Source organism: Platichthys flesus, chromosome 17 (assembly GCF_949316205.1).
Source record: "Platichthys flesus chromosome 17, fPlaFle2.1, whole genome shotgun sequence".
Taxonomy (NCBI): Eukaryota; Metazoa; Chordata; class Actinopteri; order Pleuronectiformes; family Pleuronectidae; genus Platichthys; species Platichthys flesus.
In genome coordinates, this window is record NC_084961.1 from 9,387,641 (window position 1) to 9,403,835 (window position 16,195).

Consider the following 16,195-nt stretch of genomic DNA (forward strand, 5'->3'; position numbering starts at 1 on the left):
TCACAAGGTCACATTACCCTGGATTACTGCTGTTTATTGCTGAGGTCACCGAACTGTTGTTCAGTTCTTATCTGACCATTGATGGAAAGATTACATCCCCGGCTCAGAGCACCTTTATCTCAGACTCACCGGCTCAATTCTCTGGACAGACTGTGCTTTATTGACAATATGATGTTTAGTCTTTCCAACCGTTTAAATTGGGGCTTTGAAATATAAAATATAATAGATGATGATTCATTATCAAAAAGTAATCAGTTTAATTGGATATGATGTTCTGCTGTTGCAAATAATGATGTAGTGACTGCTTTAAGGACGTGCTTCCAATACCATTGGGTTTTCTTATAATACATAATTTGTCTTATTGCAAGACAGAAAGCAGAAGAAAACCATCTCCTGATTATGATCCTGAGTGTCTAACACAGTTGAGCCAGGTCATGTGAGAGCTAGACTTGAAAAAAAGTTGTGATTAAGTGAATCAAATCAACTCTTTTGTCAATGCAGTTACTTAACTTGAATATTAATAATTCCCAAACAGGGCTACTTGAAAGATGAAGACAAAGGGAGAATAATGAAGAGAGAGAGGGAAAAACAATATGCATAAAATGCATTCAAAGAAATGTAATATTTAAAAAGCAGCACCCCAGGACCCGGCAAGTTAATGGCTGAAAGGGATCGTGCTCCTCGAGTGTTTTTCTGAGCTTTGATTGCAATTTAGACAGGAATTATCTCGCTGGGGTGCGTGGGTGGAAGGAGGTTGGATCTGACTGTGAAGTGCACGTCATTACCAAGATCTCTCCCCTTCTGTTTTCCCTTGTTCCCTTTGTCTAACTCTCTTGCCCTCTTTGTCTAACCCGCCTCGTTGCGGTTGTTCTGCAGCGGCAGCTTGACAGTGTCAAAATATTGGCGATTGCCATAATACAACACGTTTATACAGTACATGGGATTTGTGTGTGACGATCGAGTGATACCTGCAAAAACAACACCCATATTTTGTATAATATATGAATATGTTTGTAAACTCAACTATTCTGAGGCCCTGCAGGAAGTCCTACACGATTTCGAGCAAAGACTTAGATCCACAGATCTACACACACATCTGTAAGTCCACATGCTATCCCGTTCACACACATATTGGACGCCGAGGCTCCCCATGAAGACAGGTTCATTCCTCCCCCCGCTCTTTCTCTGCCATTGATTTGACAATCACTGTGTAATCTCGGGCTCAAATGACTCTTTTTAAAAATGCCGTGGGCGCGAGGGTCACGATATTTCCCCTTAATTACCGTGCCACATTATCACCGTAAAGCACTTTCCACCTCTCTCACACTTCTAATTACATTGTTCTGATTGCCGTGACACATCCTTTCATTCGCTGACGCACTCTGCAAGCGTGTGAGTGGAAAAAAGGGAGAGAAATGGCAAAAGGGAGAAGGAGGGGGAGAGAGAGTGACACTAAAGCCCACCACCCTTGAATGCAAACAAAATGTAAGTTTCAATTAAATTCGTCAGATCAAGTCCAAACTGGTGCTCAAAGCTGCAACAGTTACATATATATATATATATATATATATATATATATATAAACATATGAAAACTGAAAAAATAAAAACACCTGTCAGTGTAACACAAAACAATTACACCCCATGACAAAATATTGAAATAAAAAATCAACAAAAACTAACTATTAAAACTTTCATGAAGAGCATTGACAAACTGCCATTGATGTATTTTTTACACACAAAGCTGGATCTGGTTAAAATGTATTTGTACGACCTCTTGGAATAAGTGATGTTCGATGTTTTAACTTTTTAAAATAAAAAACGAAATAGCATGAAATTACTCTATATTAGACTAAAATGAACATTGTCATTTAGCTTGATGGTATATACAATATATATTCCTGGTAGTTAAACGACGATTTTATGGTTAAGCAATTTAAAACTTAAATTTAGGAAAACACCTCACACATCTAAAATGCTTCCCTCAGGAGGCACTTCTGAACTTGCCAGTGGATATGTTGAAATATATAAAACATAAGCTCTTACTCCCCTAATTTTTAACTTGAATAAAAAAAAAAAAGGATTTGTTTGCTTAAAAATAGTGTGTTTTGGAAGAAAAAGAAAATACACAAATAAATGTACAAATTGGTGCAAAGCTGAAGTTGTATACATTAATTGTCACAAAAAGCTCTGATAAGCAAACTGCACATATCTCCTTCCAACACGAATCAGTTAATGAAGTGAAGTGATAGTGACTGAAAGCTAGAGGAGACCATTATGTTTCCTTCAAAAACAACTGTCAGTCAAAGTTTATTTATGTAAGAGTTGACCGAGGTATTGAGCACAAAAAATTTGAATTTAAATATTGCTCAAAAGCACGTGGAAAGCATGGTATCAAACTAAAATCAAACTGAAAGCCAGTTAAAAGAAGTCCGTCTACAATGATTTTGACATGTATTCCGTATATAAATCATTTCTTTAAAGATTGGTATTTTCTTTAACTACAGAGAAACTGCAGGGTTTCCCTCTTGACTGCATCACTGCAGCTTCTCTGCTGTTCAGCTCGAGATGAGATGTTTAAATTAACAACATGAAGCTGGGCCTCACATCACTATATAAATAACAATGAATTCAAATTTGAGCTGGGACTCCCCCCTTTTAAACACCCCGACTCCCACCACCACCATCCCATTTTACTTGTCACAGCGCTCACCAACCATTATGAGGTATTTTCCACTGGGGAGGGAGGGGGGGGGGGGGGGGGTGCAGATCTACCAGGTGGGCTCTTTGCTAAATGGCCGTCGCCGGCTTAATGTGCCCATTAAAGGCAGTGAAGTGGTGATACTGTCGGACAACCCTTTCCTGTGTGAACACGATATGAACCCTGGTGTGTTTCCATCGGTCGTCTCCATTTCTCTCACTCTGCTGCTCTGTCTCCGTCTTCAAGCCCCGAAGCTGCTACACGCCAACGGAGGGGGGGTCCAGGACTCTTCAACACCTCATGTTTAAAACCACAGAGGAGATGGAGACAGTTAAGCTAATATATTAATCAATATGCACCTTTGTGACGAGAGAGCACACACACAAACACACACACACACACCCACACACAAACACACAGTCGTGGATCTGTGTGTTGATGTAACAGGGGCAGGAGGGGGACATTTGAATGGAGGGTTGAGTGGTTAGTATTGAGTGGGTGAAATAAAGAAAATCGGACAGAGAACAGTCCTTTCATGTTTTGCGTGTACAGAGTGGAAGGTCACTGACTAAGAGCAATTCTGGATTTAGTATGGAAGCTAAATGCTAAATAATGCACCTCATGTAAAATTAATACATGCTAGCATTAAACAAAACACAGGTCTACATCTATTTCTACAATGACGTGGGAGCGCAGAGGCTTGTTACACTGTTCATCTCCATGTTTTATCTCCAAGCTCTGCTCTTTTATTTATTCTGTGTGCATGTGGCAATGTGTGGTTTTATTTCGACATAAAACACTCAATATAGTGTATAAATCTTTAAATCTAAAAAGTGTTTCATTGGTGTATTTGTCTATTTTTGGATTTTTAAATCCCAAACAGTAAAATGGTAAATATATATTTTTACCAGTTTAAATGTCTTTGTTTGGTTGTAGTTAAAGAAACATGGAGTAATAGAAAATATATAACATATAAAACATATCAATCAATCAGTTTTCAGGCTGTTTTTGTTTGTTGGCTCATTTCGTGGAGGTCAGACAAACATTTGTGGAATAAGTAGGTAGATTTTATATATTTTCTCCTTCTCTTCGAAAGCATTCAAAACGAATACCTAGAAAAGCTCAAGTCCCTCCTCCTCTGTCCAGACAGACACACCACTGAGTTCATTGTTCCTGGAAACAGAATATTGAAGGATAACAGTTCTCATCCTATCCTCTACAAATAATACTACAACAAAAAAACAGATGTATTATGTTGTACTGTCTGAGACCGGGCAATATCAGTTCTGTTATTTACCTGTAACATTCAGTCCATGTCTCTGTTTTGGTTAATGTGCCTCTGGTCAAATACAATTAACCTTAATATTGACCCAGTCTTGTGTAGTTTGGTCAATCACACTTGACCTGAAGAAAAACAGATTAAATATTTACTAAGTACCTAATTATCTGTGTGTTGGGTTCGTTCCTTTCTGTCGCAATTAAGATTTTCAATCGAATTGATTAAAACTACTAGTTTTGTTTATTTCATGATGCCTGTGTGAGATAGTGATATTAACCTTTTATGTAAACAGAGCATTCAAACATGAGAACTAACCTTTAATCGTAGATCTGAATGAAGTGAATCCTGAATCATCAGCGGCAACATTCATTCTATTACGATGTGCCATTTCCATATGCTATTATTCTCCTTTGAATTGCAAAATAAAGGTATGTACCATGTTACTATAGCTACCATCCCGCCGCTAATCATCCACACAACATGGTGCGTGCAGTCCATATATTATTATCAAGGTCACATATATGCTCAATAATCTGCTAATATAATACAAGTCCCCACTTAGCATGATGACTTTTCAATGTCTGCGGTGACGTGGAAGAAGCGGGGCTGCGTGAAAGGGATGAGAAGTGGATGGGAGTGGGCTGATGTGGCAGAGTGTGTCCATTTGGCTCTGTGTGATTGCACCAGTGTGCGAGTGTGTGCATATCTCACATTGGAAAGCAGCATGGAGGGGTGAAAACTAACAAAGGTGCGCGTGGGTGTGTGTTCCTGCGACTTGGTGTGAAGGCTGCCTGGCCGCGCGTCGCTCTCAGCCTCTGACGACCTTTGCGTGTTGCCGCTGCGAGTGGAGTGACCTGGCTGTACTCATTAAAACCAATGGAACGGATCATTCCTCGCTAATTGTTTTCCACTGACAAATGGCTCCTCTGACTCCTGAGGACTGCTGCAGGGGCCCTGCCTGCCTAGAGCACACTGACTACACTAATGAGAACCGCTGGTCTGTGAGTGAGTGTGTGTGTGTGCGACTGTGTGTGCGACTGTGCGCGTGTGACCAAGAGTGTAAATGTGTGTCTGTGAATGGAGTGAAAGTCTGTGTTTGTGTATCTCGCATTCCCGCTGCCAGCCTCCCTCGCTGAGCACTGGCATGTGTAAAGTTGGAAACGCTGCTACATTAGGCTCAACATAAGCCATTAAGGCATTTTTCTCTTGTCAATCACCCTAACAGCAAGGTACTGTAACAAGCAAAGTATTCAACTAACTGCTTAAAAACTCATTATTTACAGTTGGTACTTCGTCAGTACAGTGTAAGGTTAGTACGGCAATCATCTTAGTAAGGAAATGGTAATTTTATCCCTTATTTACACGTATTTACAAATATTTGTACTGTTTGCTTTAACATGGTTGTCATAATTTAAATCAGATGTGTTCCTCATAAACTCTCAATATGTCTGTATTTTGTTTCACTTATTTGAACATATATAAAGATAGATAAAAATAAGATAAAGTAGCTTTATTGTCAATTTCTTAACATGTTCAAGACATACAAGGAATCGATACGACGTTACCCACATACAAGGCTATGTTGTATGAAACAATCCTCTGATCTGCCACCCCAACAGTATTTACATTCAATTATAAATATACTTTATTATTATCATCTTCATAGTGAAGTTATAAAGCGTAAAAGTCTAAAACAACAATAAAATTACAATAAATGCAATACAGTTCAAATTAAATAACATAAATTATAATTCACACAGAGATTAAAGCTTTTTTTTATAATAATTTGATAATATATTTAAAAACTACAAGTTGATGAAAGTCTGTTCTCAGCTGGAAAGTCACAGTTTGGGGGGGGGGGGGGGGGGTCTGTAATTCATAGGCATGACAGCATTTGGTCATCGGCTTTTTCGGGATGACCATCTCCGAGGCAAATTGTGATTAGTGAATGTGGGCTATACAGATAGAATTTAATTGATTTTAGTTTGTAAATCCTTCACATACATAAGGGTTTGTAAAGATTCTTCCTGAACTTTGTGAGAATAAAACAGTTTTTGTCTCGTGACATAGCCATGGCTTAGATTTTGTTATTTTTAGCAACAAAAACCAAGTGTTCATAGTGAGGAAGTGATCATTGTCCTGGTTAAATAAACCCTGCATTTACTGTAGGTAGGCAAAATGGAAGCGACCAGCAGACGTCTCCCATGTCAAAGTCAGCAGATCCTGCAAATCAAACCACATGTAAAATAATCTGAACTAATGCTTCCATCAGTGGAATGACACTATTTATAGAAAGATGACGCTTGAGCAGATAAGATTAGAAAAACATCAGGGTTTAGGTAAAACAACTTTCACCGTTGAGGCTGTGAGACCTTTATCATCACGGTCACAATATGAAACATGTGGTTGGGATTATGAAACAATTAGGGTCACACTTTGAAAAAACACTGATGGTTGGAAACAGGAAACTCTCCCGTGGTGAAGTCCGATGTTGAACCAACCGGCTTCCTCATCTGCTGACTCCGACTGTAACAATGTCACACGACTTCCTGCTTGGCTCCAGATGGACATCGGTCTCCTGACGGCGCTGAAGTGACTCATGTTGTCATGTTGACGCCTGTCCTGTCTTTCCCTGGTTTGTCTCTTCTTTCTTCAGCTTCTGGAGTGTTTCTACCTCTTTCTTCCTCCATACGTTTCTCACCTCTCCATCTCTTTGAGCTGCATGCTACCAGACACACACGCACCCACACACACACACACAAACACCCACACACATACACACACCTCCCTCTCTCCCCGATGTCCCTCTCTCTGCCTCCACCTGTTCCATGGTCCACTGGATCACCGTGAATCCTATTAGGTGACACCCCTCCGCAGCCCCAGCCCCCTCCCCAGCCACACTACCTGGCACTAATCCATCAGAGGGGCAGTCAGGCTGCACGCCACCACCCCCCGACACCACCCCCGCCGCCACCCATCCCCGCTACCCACCGGTGCCCAGTGCCGCAGCAGAGGCCCCAGCTGGGGGACCGCCAAAGCTCGGTCGTTATTAGATGACGGATAGCTTCATATCAGGTGTGTAAAGCGAGCGAGCGTAGGAGCGGGCCATCTGGCCGATGATTTGGGGGAAGTTGGGAAGTCGGGTCCGCCAGCGAGGAAGAGCGAGGTGGGTGATGATGATGGATGGGACCAGGACTACTGCTGCCAATCACATCAACCTTTGGCAGCCATTATAAATACGCTCATAAGCAAAGTGTTTCCTAACCACGTGAGGATACAGGCATTATTGTACATAAGCTCTTACTATTCATGTCTGCTGATTTAGTTTGAGTTTTGTTTTTATATACCACTTTTTAACTCAAAGGGATTTATTGATTTGAGCCATTCACCCGTTCACACAGTGCGTCTAAGGGCAGCACTTTTGTTCTGTGAGAAATGGAAGGATTCAGTTTCTTATCAGTATTCATATAAGCATATACCGACTTGTTAACATTAACCACGACTTAACCCTCATTCAGGAAGGAGCCGGTTTAGTCCAGAGTCAGAGGATGTCTCGAACCCCACACCTTCACTATGAAGACAGGACTTGTGATAGAGACAGATATATCAGTATGTCTTTGAATGCATCTTAGGACGGCCTGATGGGTAGGAGTGTTGGTGGGAGTATATTGAGCATGGACGAGCTCTGGAACAGTTTTGTTCACTGATTCCATAATGACAGGACGTGGGCAGAGGCCTATGAACATCACCTGTATTAGACCTGTGAGCTCCACAATCACACTTATGTACAGGTTTTGATAACGTCAACACAATGGGGTAAAAAAACAAACCATTATGATGCACACACTTTAACAAAAGCTACCAAAAGATTGTGCTAACAGGAAGTGGAAGTTCAATGGGCACCCAATGGCCCATTCAGATCACTAATGTTGGCTTTATATTTTTAAAAAAATTCATGTATTTATTCATTTTTTAATGCTGTAGTATTCACACATGAGAAATCAGAAGTAAAACTCAGAAACGGGGGTGCTACTAATATGAGCGTTTACTGTTTGAACCTGTGGTGGCATCTCAATGGGCAGAATCAAGAAGAAAGAAAGGATTATAGCATCTCCAAACAAAGGTAGCGTGATTAATTACGCCGTAAAAATAAAAACAAAACGAACCTGTGAAATTATAATGAGATACTTTTCTCTTTTTTTCATCAGGGTGCTTCCACATCTAAAGGCATTACACGTCCTTGTGTGACATGAATAAACTGTGAAAGGGTGTTTCTGGAGTCGATGGAAACACCGCGCCAGGAACATGCTTCTGTTTCCCGAGACAAAGGAATGATGTTAGGTGGTTAATTACTTTCTGAGCTGATGAGTATAGTTCTATCACTTCAGCTCCACTGTACGTTTGTTTCGCAAACATCAAGAGGCTCAGAAGACGAGTCATCAATCGAGCGACATTATAACAAAGGGATTGGCACAGCTCTTGAAAGGGAACTGCGGAGGTAGGAATTACAAAGGGCAAAACCTCTGAGTAAAGAGAAACACAGTTATTGCATTTCAATAAATGAAAGTATGGATGTAGCTTCATGTGCAGTATTTTTTTTTAGGGTCAAAGCTCTGAGCTGACTTTGGACTGAACTGTGCGTCGGAGCAGTTTTATTTTTTTTCTTTGTCAGTTGACGTGCGTATAATATCTCAAACATATACGGGAAGCGTATCTGGCTTCTTAATTTACCCACGCAAATTTGAAAACCCTCCTGAGATGTGTTGTAAAGGTCTCATTGACTGAGTACACTTCCAGTTGTTAAAACACAGACCCGTTTGGCAAATGAATTCCCTCCATCATCCCTGATGTAAAAACTGGCTCTCAACTTTCACAGGTTGTGCTCGCTTTGAGAAAAAAAAAAGCTCTGTGTCAGACCGACGGCAACCGAACATTTCTTCTTCCTCTGGTCTGTCAACTTCTTCTTTTGTCTTCCCACAAACCAGAGGGAATACAGGAGCAAAGAGAGAGGGAGTAAAGGGATGGGAAGAGAGAGAGAGAGAGGCGGCGGCGCAGGTTGCGAGAGGAGATGTGTTTTTCACATGCTCACATCAAATGCGTGTGGAAAAGTACAGCGCCTCAAGGGATTGTGGGATACCCTCCAGGCTCGAGCAGAGAGGCAACAACAGATTATACATGTATCTGCCGTTTTGATGTACACAGAGAAAATGCTGAGGGGGATATTTTCCACTGGTATTAGTTACTCGTTAGACGTGGAGTCCGTCCTGTTATATTCCAATGACATAATGAGACATCCCCGCAGTCTGGTTCCGATCTGTACGCCGTCGTCTGCTCTGGAACTGGGAGAGACTCGTTTACATTTTCATGGAGGAAGCTGCGGATGTCAGTTTTCGCCCACTTAGTTCTTCTCCTTTGCTGCGAGCCAGACGGTGGGTTGAATTCAATAATGCCCAAGTGAGTGACAGAAATCCCTTTCCAGACTCTGTACCTGCAGAAGATGCTGCACTGCAGCTGCTCTCCCATCATGCAGCTCTGTCTCTATTCCTGCCTCCCACAATCTCTGAGGTGCGTGGAGAGTGTTGTTTGATTCAAACCTGACGTATTACTTTTTAGACTTTATCCACGAGCTGCAGAATATTGAGGGTATCATGTTGTGTTTAAATATTCATTTTGTGATCGATAACTTTATATGAATCCGTCCAGTATCGCATGTCCCTGCGTGTCAGTAGCATGTTGTTACTGGAGTCGAGCCATTGTTCCGTGTGTCTTAGGTTTGAATTCACCCAAATATGTCAAACAACAAATCCCTGACGTTTTTCAATGTTCAAAACAATTATCCTTGAGAGGACATTCAATAAAATTAAATTCTTTTTTTCCCCATGGACAGACTGGCCCCCCCTTTCTCCATCAATGCTACTTTTATATATCAGAGACTCTGCAAATATTCAATCTCTGCCGACTTATTTAGGACAATTCTAAAAGTTATCATAAGCTTGGACGTTATTCTGCAACAGCCCATTTTCCTTTTTCACACAAACTAATCTGCAGAGGAATTTTATCCTTCACTCCGAAAAACATGACATTTACACAGTGCTCACTAATTGGGCCGGAATATGTGATGGAAAGTCAAACGTACCGGACAATAAATCTGCTTAAGTAAAGATTCAGATTCATGAAAAGTGTACTGGAGTGCAGTAGTGAAGCGAATGTACTTTGTTACATCCCACTACTGTCAGTTGTGTCTCTTCTTATCCAGTAGCTTTAGTCACCGGTGGTGTTGATGAAGCTGACGGGCTGTTTGGCCTCAGGCAATGTTGATCCAGTAGCAGATAATTAGAGGAGCTCGATTGGCCCTTGTTTTTTGTCAACTGCAAACTTATATTTGTGTGTGTGTGTGTGTGTGTGTGTCTGTGTGTGTGTGTGAGGGAGACTGCTACAGGTGGCCGCCCAGTAGGTGGGAAAATGCAGGAAGTCTGCTTGTCTGTGTGCACATGTATCAGACGCAGCATGTTTTTCCCTTTCAGAGGCGAGGTATCCTGTGTGTGTGTGTGTGTGTGTCGCTGTCGGTGTGTGTGTCTGTGTGTGTGTCTGTGTGTGTGTCGCCGATCACACTGGGGCGGCTGACTTCCAGGAACCCCTGCAGCAAAAACAGGCACTGTGTGTTTCCTGCTCTCACGCGCCGTTATCACAGGACACACACACTCACCAACACACACACACACATACGCGGATCATTGCCCTATTCTCTTTTCCCTTGCAGGTTTCCTCAACGCCTATCCTTGTGCCTCCGGCCGTCAAGATGTTTCGCTGTGATTGTCATGAAAGAACCAGTTCTCCGGGAACAAAACCAGAGGACGCAAATAGGCGAGGAGTGACGCCATCCACACGGGCCCTGCTGGTTTCTCTGACCGTCTGGTTTGAGTGGGCACGTTGCCTCTGCACCCCCCGTGACCCTTTGACCCCTTGGAAGGCCGCTGATTTCTCAGACACGCACTCCCCACAAACTCCTTCCTTCAGTTCATCTGAGAGAGGCTAAGGGATGCTACGCTCTGCACATCCTGCGTAGCCCACCGTCTACGTGAGACAAAAGCATCCAGGACGGAAAATGGAAGTGCAGCGTCCCAGCTCTCTGCTTATGAAAGAGCCAGCGACTGTATCTATCCAGAGTCTGTTTGAGAGCACGATGCAAACCCCTAAGCAGAAGCACTCCAGACGACCATGGAGGGATGAGAGGGGGGGGGGGGGGGGGAGAGAGAGAGAGAGAGAGAGAGAGAGAGACAATCTGAAAGAGAAATGCACAATGGCACAGTTGCAAACGATTGCCATCAATGGCATCATCTTTATTCCCCACAGAGATCGCACTGAGGGAACAATGAGCTCCACGTTGGTTCACTAACAATCCACAGAGTGCTTTACATATACATTTACATGACAGACAGGAGTACACACCTCTACTTTAGTTTTGATGATGCTCCATTTGCTGAATTAGGGCCATTGAAAAACTGAATCATTTATGCCAGTAAAAACACATCAAATGAGATTGTATTCATTTCCAGAAATTGTCTCTTCAAGGCTGACTGTTGAAGGTTCACTGAGGAATGTGTCGCGATTCCCTGAAGGTCAGTAATTGGCGCCAGCACCGACATCATCCATTTGTAAATGAGTTTCAGTCACACGGCAAAACCACATGTACCTGTGCACTGCAGAATAGAAGATAATAGAAAAGAGCGGCGCAGAATAGAGCGTGAATGTTTCATGAGGTGTTATGAACAAGGCTGCGGTGCATGACTTGCTCGTCCATGCAGTTCAAGTGGACCAGTTGTTATCACCGAGTTGAGAACGTAGCTCCTGCTCTGTGCTTTTCACCGGCTCTGCAGGCGAGATGACTTCCAGATGGTCCGGGGAAAGCGTTTGCCTAAGGTTACTGCAGGCCAGCCTGCCTGTGCCTTACTCAGCTGAGGGGAAGATACAGATACAGTTTGTGTGTTTGTTCAAGTGCAGACATGCTTCACGCAGACCTACTTCTCTTTTTGCACACACACCCACACCCACACACACACAAAAACACAACAGCCAACAGGCTCCTTGAGCTCTCCACTGGCTGGTTCCTGTCCACGACACTCAGCTGCTGTCTGTGCAAGTGGTTCTCAAAGTAGAGTCTGAGGAGCACGAGGACACGCCACAGGATCCCAACTAAAAATAAACTAAACTAAAAGAAATAGTTCAATGTGGATGGAGAACAAGGTCCAAATCTTTTCAAGCTGGTTTGAAAACAAAGCACCTGCACCTTAAAATCATGGTTGGTTGCTCATTTCCATACTGGCCACAAACAGAACCCCTTATCAAGCAGGTTTAATGTGATATATGAGGACAAGTACGACTTCTCTATGTCACTATGCCCCAGAGCACATATACAGCATACAGTACAACAACGTACAACAACTTTATGGGTCTTATTTGTGCAAAAATGTGTATCTGAAAGCAAACAGGAGGCTTCGTCTGCCAGAGAAAGAAGAGTCAAGTGGCTCATATCCAAAGTTGGACTTTGTGTTGCCAAGTTTCCATACAAATGTAGTTACATTTTTTAACACAATTTCCAGAAAATTGTCAAGAGAAAAGGTATGTGTGTTTCCATAAACTATACTCGTATATGATATTAAGAACCTAGGCGCATGGACATAAGCTGTTACTAGCTTCTGTTACATTAAACTGTAACAGAAGAACAGGGTGCAGTGAGATGATGCAACTGGAAGAGCACCAGTCAAACCTAAAACACAAACCATGAATAAATAATGGGAATAGGCTGTTTATGTTTGTTTCATGTATACATGATCTAATGCTTTCATATGTTAAAGTCATGTATTATTTAGTAACTAAGCCTATTTCCTTTGCATTTTGTTTGGAATATGTTTAGTCAACGCACCAACTCTTCCACATCAGTAAAGTGCGAAAAAGGCTTTTTTCATATTCTAATTATTTTAATTTCGAAATTCTGGTGTAGATGGAAACTTGATCTAGTGTTTTCTTACTCATCTGGAGTGAAGGTCTTGTTTTTCAGCAGGATATCGAGGTCGTAGTCAAATGAGACTTGGACGGATCCACAGGCAACAGGAGTTTCACACCAAACACTTCTGTTTGTTTCCCATTTGAAACCCACAGTTCCGATTGGTTCTTGGATTCCTCAACATTCCACCTTAACCGCCTGTCTGTTGTAACCAAGGCTATAAACGTCCTCTAACCTTAAGGAAGCAGTGATTTGAACCCAAGCCGCAATCTTTTCCTAAACCTTAAATACTTGTGAGCCTAAACATAACACAACCATAACCAAACCTAACCTCAACCGAAATCATAACAATGAGCACAATGTGACCACGACACAGATGGATGCTATTTCAGGAGACCTTCCTACACGGGTCAGAGACAAACTATCTGTCTGTTCTTTCTCAGGTTGGATGACTTGTTGTAAGAAGACTGAAGCCCCCTTTTCCACTGATCAAAAACACAACGACTAACCTCCAGTAACATCTGGCTTTTGTCTGCAATTGAAATGGATTCACTCCCGGGTCAAAAGATCTAAATCGGCGTCGGCTCCGATCCGCGGTGATGGGAACTTGACACCCGGGTGAACGCGCTACTTTGGCCAGACAGCGAGATGCGAGCACTTGGTCTTTCGGTGCCTTTGTGACGTCGAACACGATGCATATTTCATGTACTGTTGTGATGTGGATGGGTTGTGCTTTGGTTGTGTGTTGTTTGCAAACCAAATTGCCCCTCTGGGACAATAAAGACTACCCTTAACCCTTAAACACAGGCACACCAGGGGACTAAACAGGAAGGGCTCTATTGGAAAAGGAGTGTGTACCGGCTTCTTTTAGTGTTAAAGAGGTTTAACTGACAGATGACCACTGAACTGGTCTGAGTCCGACTTCTTAAGCCTCATTTGATCTGAATTTCAAATTCTGAATTCCCTTTCTTTGACCGACAACAAAAGATTTTTCTCCAACAGAGGAAAAACATCATAGAACACCACGAAGCAGTGACGCTTTTACTGCACATGTGGGCATTTTAGGATTTCAGGATGGACTTGAAGAGTGTGTTAATTAATTCCTGAACAACATAGGCTACTGTTTGACTACACTCACATTCTCTGGCGCCCTTGGGTAAAGAAGAACCTTGGGGAGTAATCTCCCTGACAGCCCTTGGCGTGAAAAAGCTTCGGTAGCCACTGGCGCAGTTGAAAACACTTCGACTTGACCTGACCCTGCTTTTTTTCCAACCTGTTTTAGGACACACAGATGCTGCTGCTGCTGCCCACTCGCCTCCTCCTCCTCCTCCTCCTCCTCCTCCTCAGCTTCAGTCCCGCCCACCGCCACCTGGCTCTGCTGCGCACCGCCGACTGGAGGCAGAGCGCCGCTACTCCTCTTCCCCACACCAGCGGAGAAGCAGAAACCTGGGAGCCCCTGAACACCGAGGGTGTGAGCGAGACTTGTTTTCTCACCTTTTTCAAAAAAACAGTTTCCACACGATCCGAAGCGACTCGACGTTTGGAGGATTCTGGAGCAAAGAGCGAAGACGCGTAAAGAGCGAACCAGAGGGGGCTTTTGCGCACCGCCGCATCCTCTCCTCTCCATCTCTTTCTCCTCTCTCCTCCTCCTCCTCAGCCTCTGCGCTTTTTGACGAGACTCCGGGCTTCTCCCCTCTTCACACTCACCTCGAGCCTCGTCGTGAGCTGCCCTTCTTCTTTTGTCGGAGTTTGAAACCACCTTTTCTCGAGCCGCTGGAAGTACGCCGCCTCAGCCCCGGGACTCCGCAGCTCTCGGCCACACGACACCGGCGGATCATCGCGGGCACCGTGCGCGTAATCTGGGGGACTGGAAATTATTTAGCCCCCTCACATCAACGTACCGCATGGTGGGAATTTCTGCCTCCTTTCAGTGTAAGTGCTCTCTCGCTTTGTGGGTTGTGTTTTTCCCCAGTTGCGCCGCGGTGGTTGTGTTTGATTCTCACGCACAGAAAGCGGTGCCACATTTAAACAAATAGCTGTTGATCCGCGACAGAGTGTAACGATTTGTGATTTGTGCCCCTATATGGTGATTTATCCAGCTGCAGAGTTAAAGTCCGAAACCGCATTGAATCAAAGCCGATCATCACGTTTCACTATTTCTTTTAAATATTTTACAGAAGTGCAACATTTCATTTTATTTCTATTGTCTGAGGTGACAAGTTGCGGGAGTGAACAATGTGTCTGTGCGTGACCGTGTGTTATGGTCTCAGACATATTTTCGGTTCTAATGGGAAATGACCAGTGAGCTCATTTGTCATGAAACAGAATTAAATTATAGATTGAGTAAATATCCCAAACTTTACACATTAAAAACCCATTTCCCTTCAAACGCTCTACAAAAAAAATGAATTCTCAACTTAACATATTTCACCAATTCTTGTATCTGAGGATATTTTTCGAAGAATCGAGCCAATTTTGTGATTTTCAAAAAACAAAACTATTCCCTTTACACAAATGACGGGTTGAGTCTGTTGATATAGAGACGTGCAGTCACAGCTGTCCCCAGAAAGAGCGCACATCAATTCATGAGCTTGAATCCAGGACGCAGGGTTGTTCTCAGGCAACAGGCAACTCACTGGTCAAGTTTGTGCTCTTAAAAGGGAAGTACAGCCTTCACTGCAGCTGAGATCAAATGAAAATGGCAAAGGGTGCAGTTGAATAACGAGAGTAAACCAAAATATGAAGATAGATTTTCACTATAGTACTTAAAAGAAAAAAATATTCAGTATTTCATCCTAGTTTTTCAACACATTGTTGTTGAAGATGTTTGCGGGTTGGTGCAAATATTTTTGAATGAAGCAACTCTGTTATTCTGTCTGTGTTTGTGGAAAGCCTCCTCTCCTCTATCCTCCTCTCCTCTCCTCTCGTCCTTGCGTGCTCGGGCATCCTGGAAAGCATTTATAGAGACAGACTTTGCATTTCTGAGTTTGCATTGGAAAACATCCTCCAGAGACTCTGTTACAACTGCCAAACGCATCTCCTCAAATCCATATGAAGTTTCCAGCTCCACCCGCTGTGCCATTGTCATCATCACACAACCCAAAGCACACACACACAAAAAAAAGAGAGAAATCTGATTCTTTTTTTAATGGAGTGGCGTAGGATTGAAATTAAAGGGTTTAGGCTATATTTTACTCCAGTGGGAATGTTTT

At 42.8% G+C, this 16,195-nt stretch overlaps 1 protein-coding gene across 4 annotated transcripts in view; it reads left to right on the forward strand.

Moving 5' to 3' along the window:
* Window positions 1-14,421: 14,421 nt before the first annotated feature.
* Window positions 14,422-16,195, forward strand: part of runx1t1 (RUNX1 partner transcriptional co-repressor 1) — a 53,128-nt gene continuing 51,354 nt past the window's right edge. For all 4 annotated transcript variants that reach the window (XM_062410495.1, XM_062410496.1, XM_062410497.1 and 1 more), the window contains exon 1: window positions 14,422-14,915. In XM_062410495.1, coding sequence (XP_062266479.1) covers window positions 14,888-14,915 — 28 coding nt within the window. In that variant the 5' untranslated portion in view covers window positions 14,422-14,887. The remainder of the gene's footprint in view (window positions 14,916-16,195) is intronic.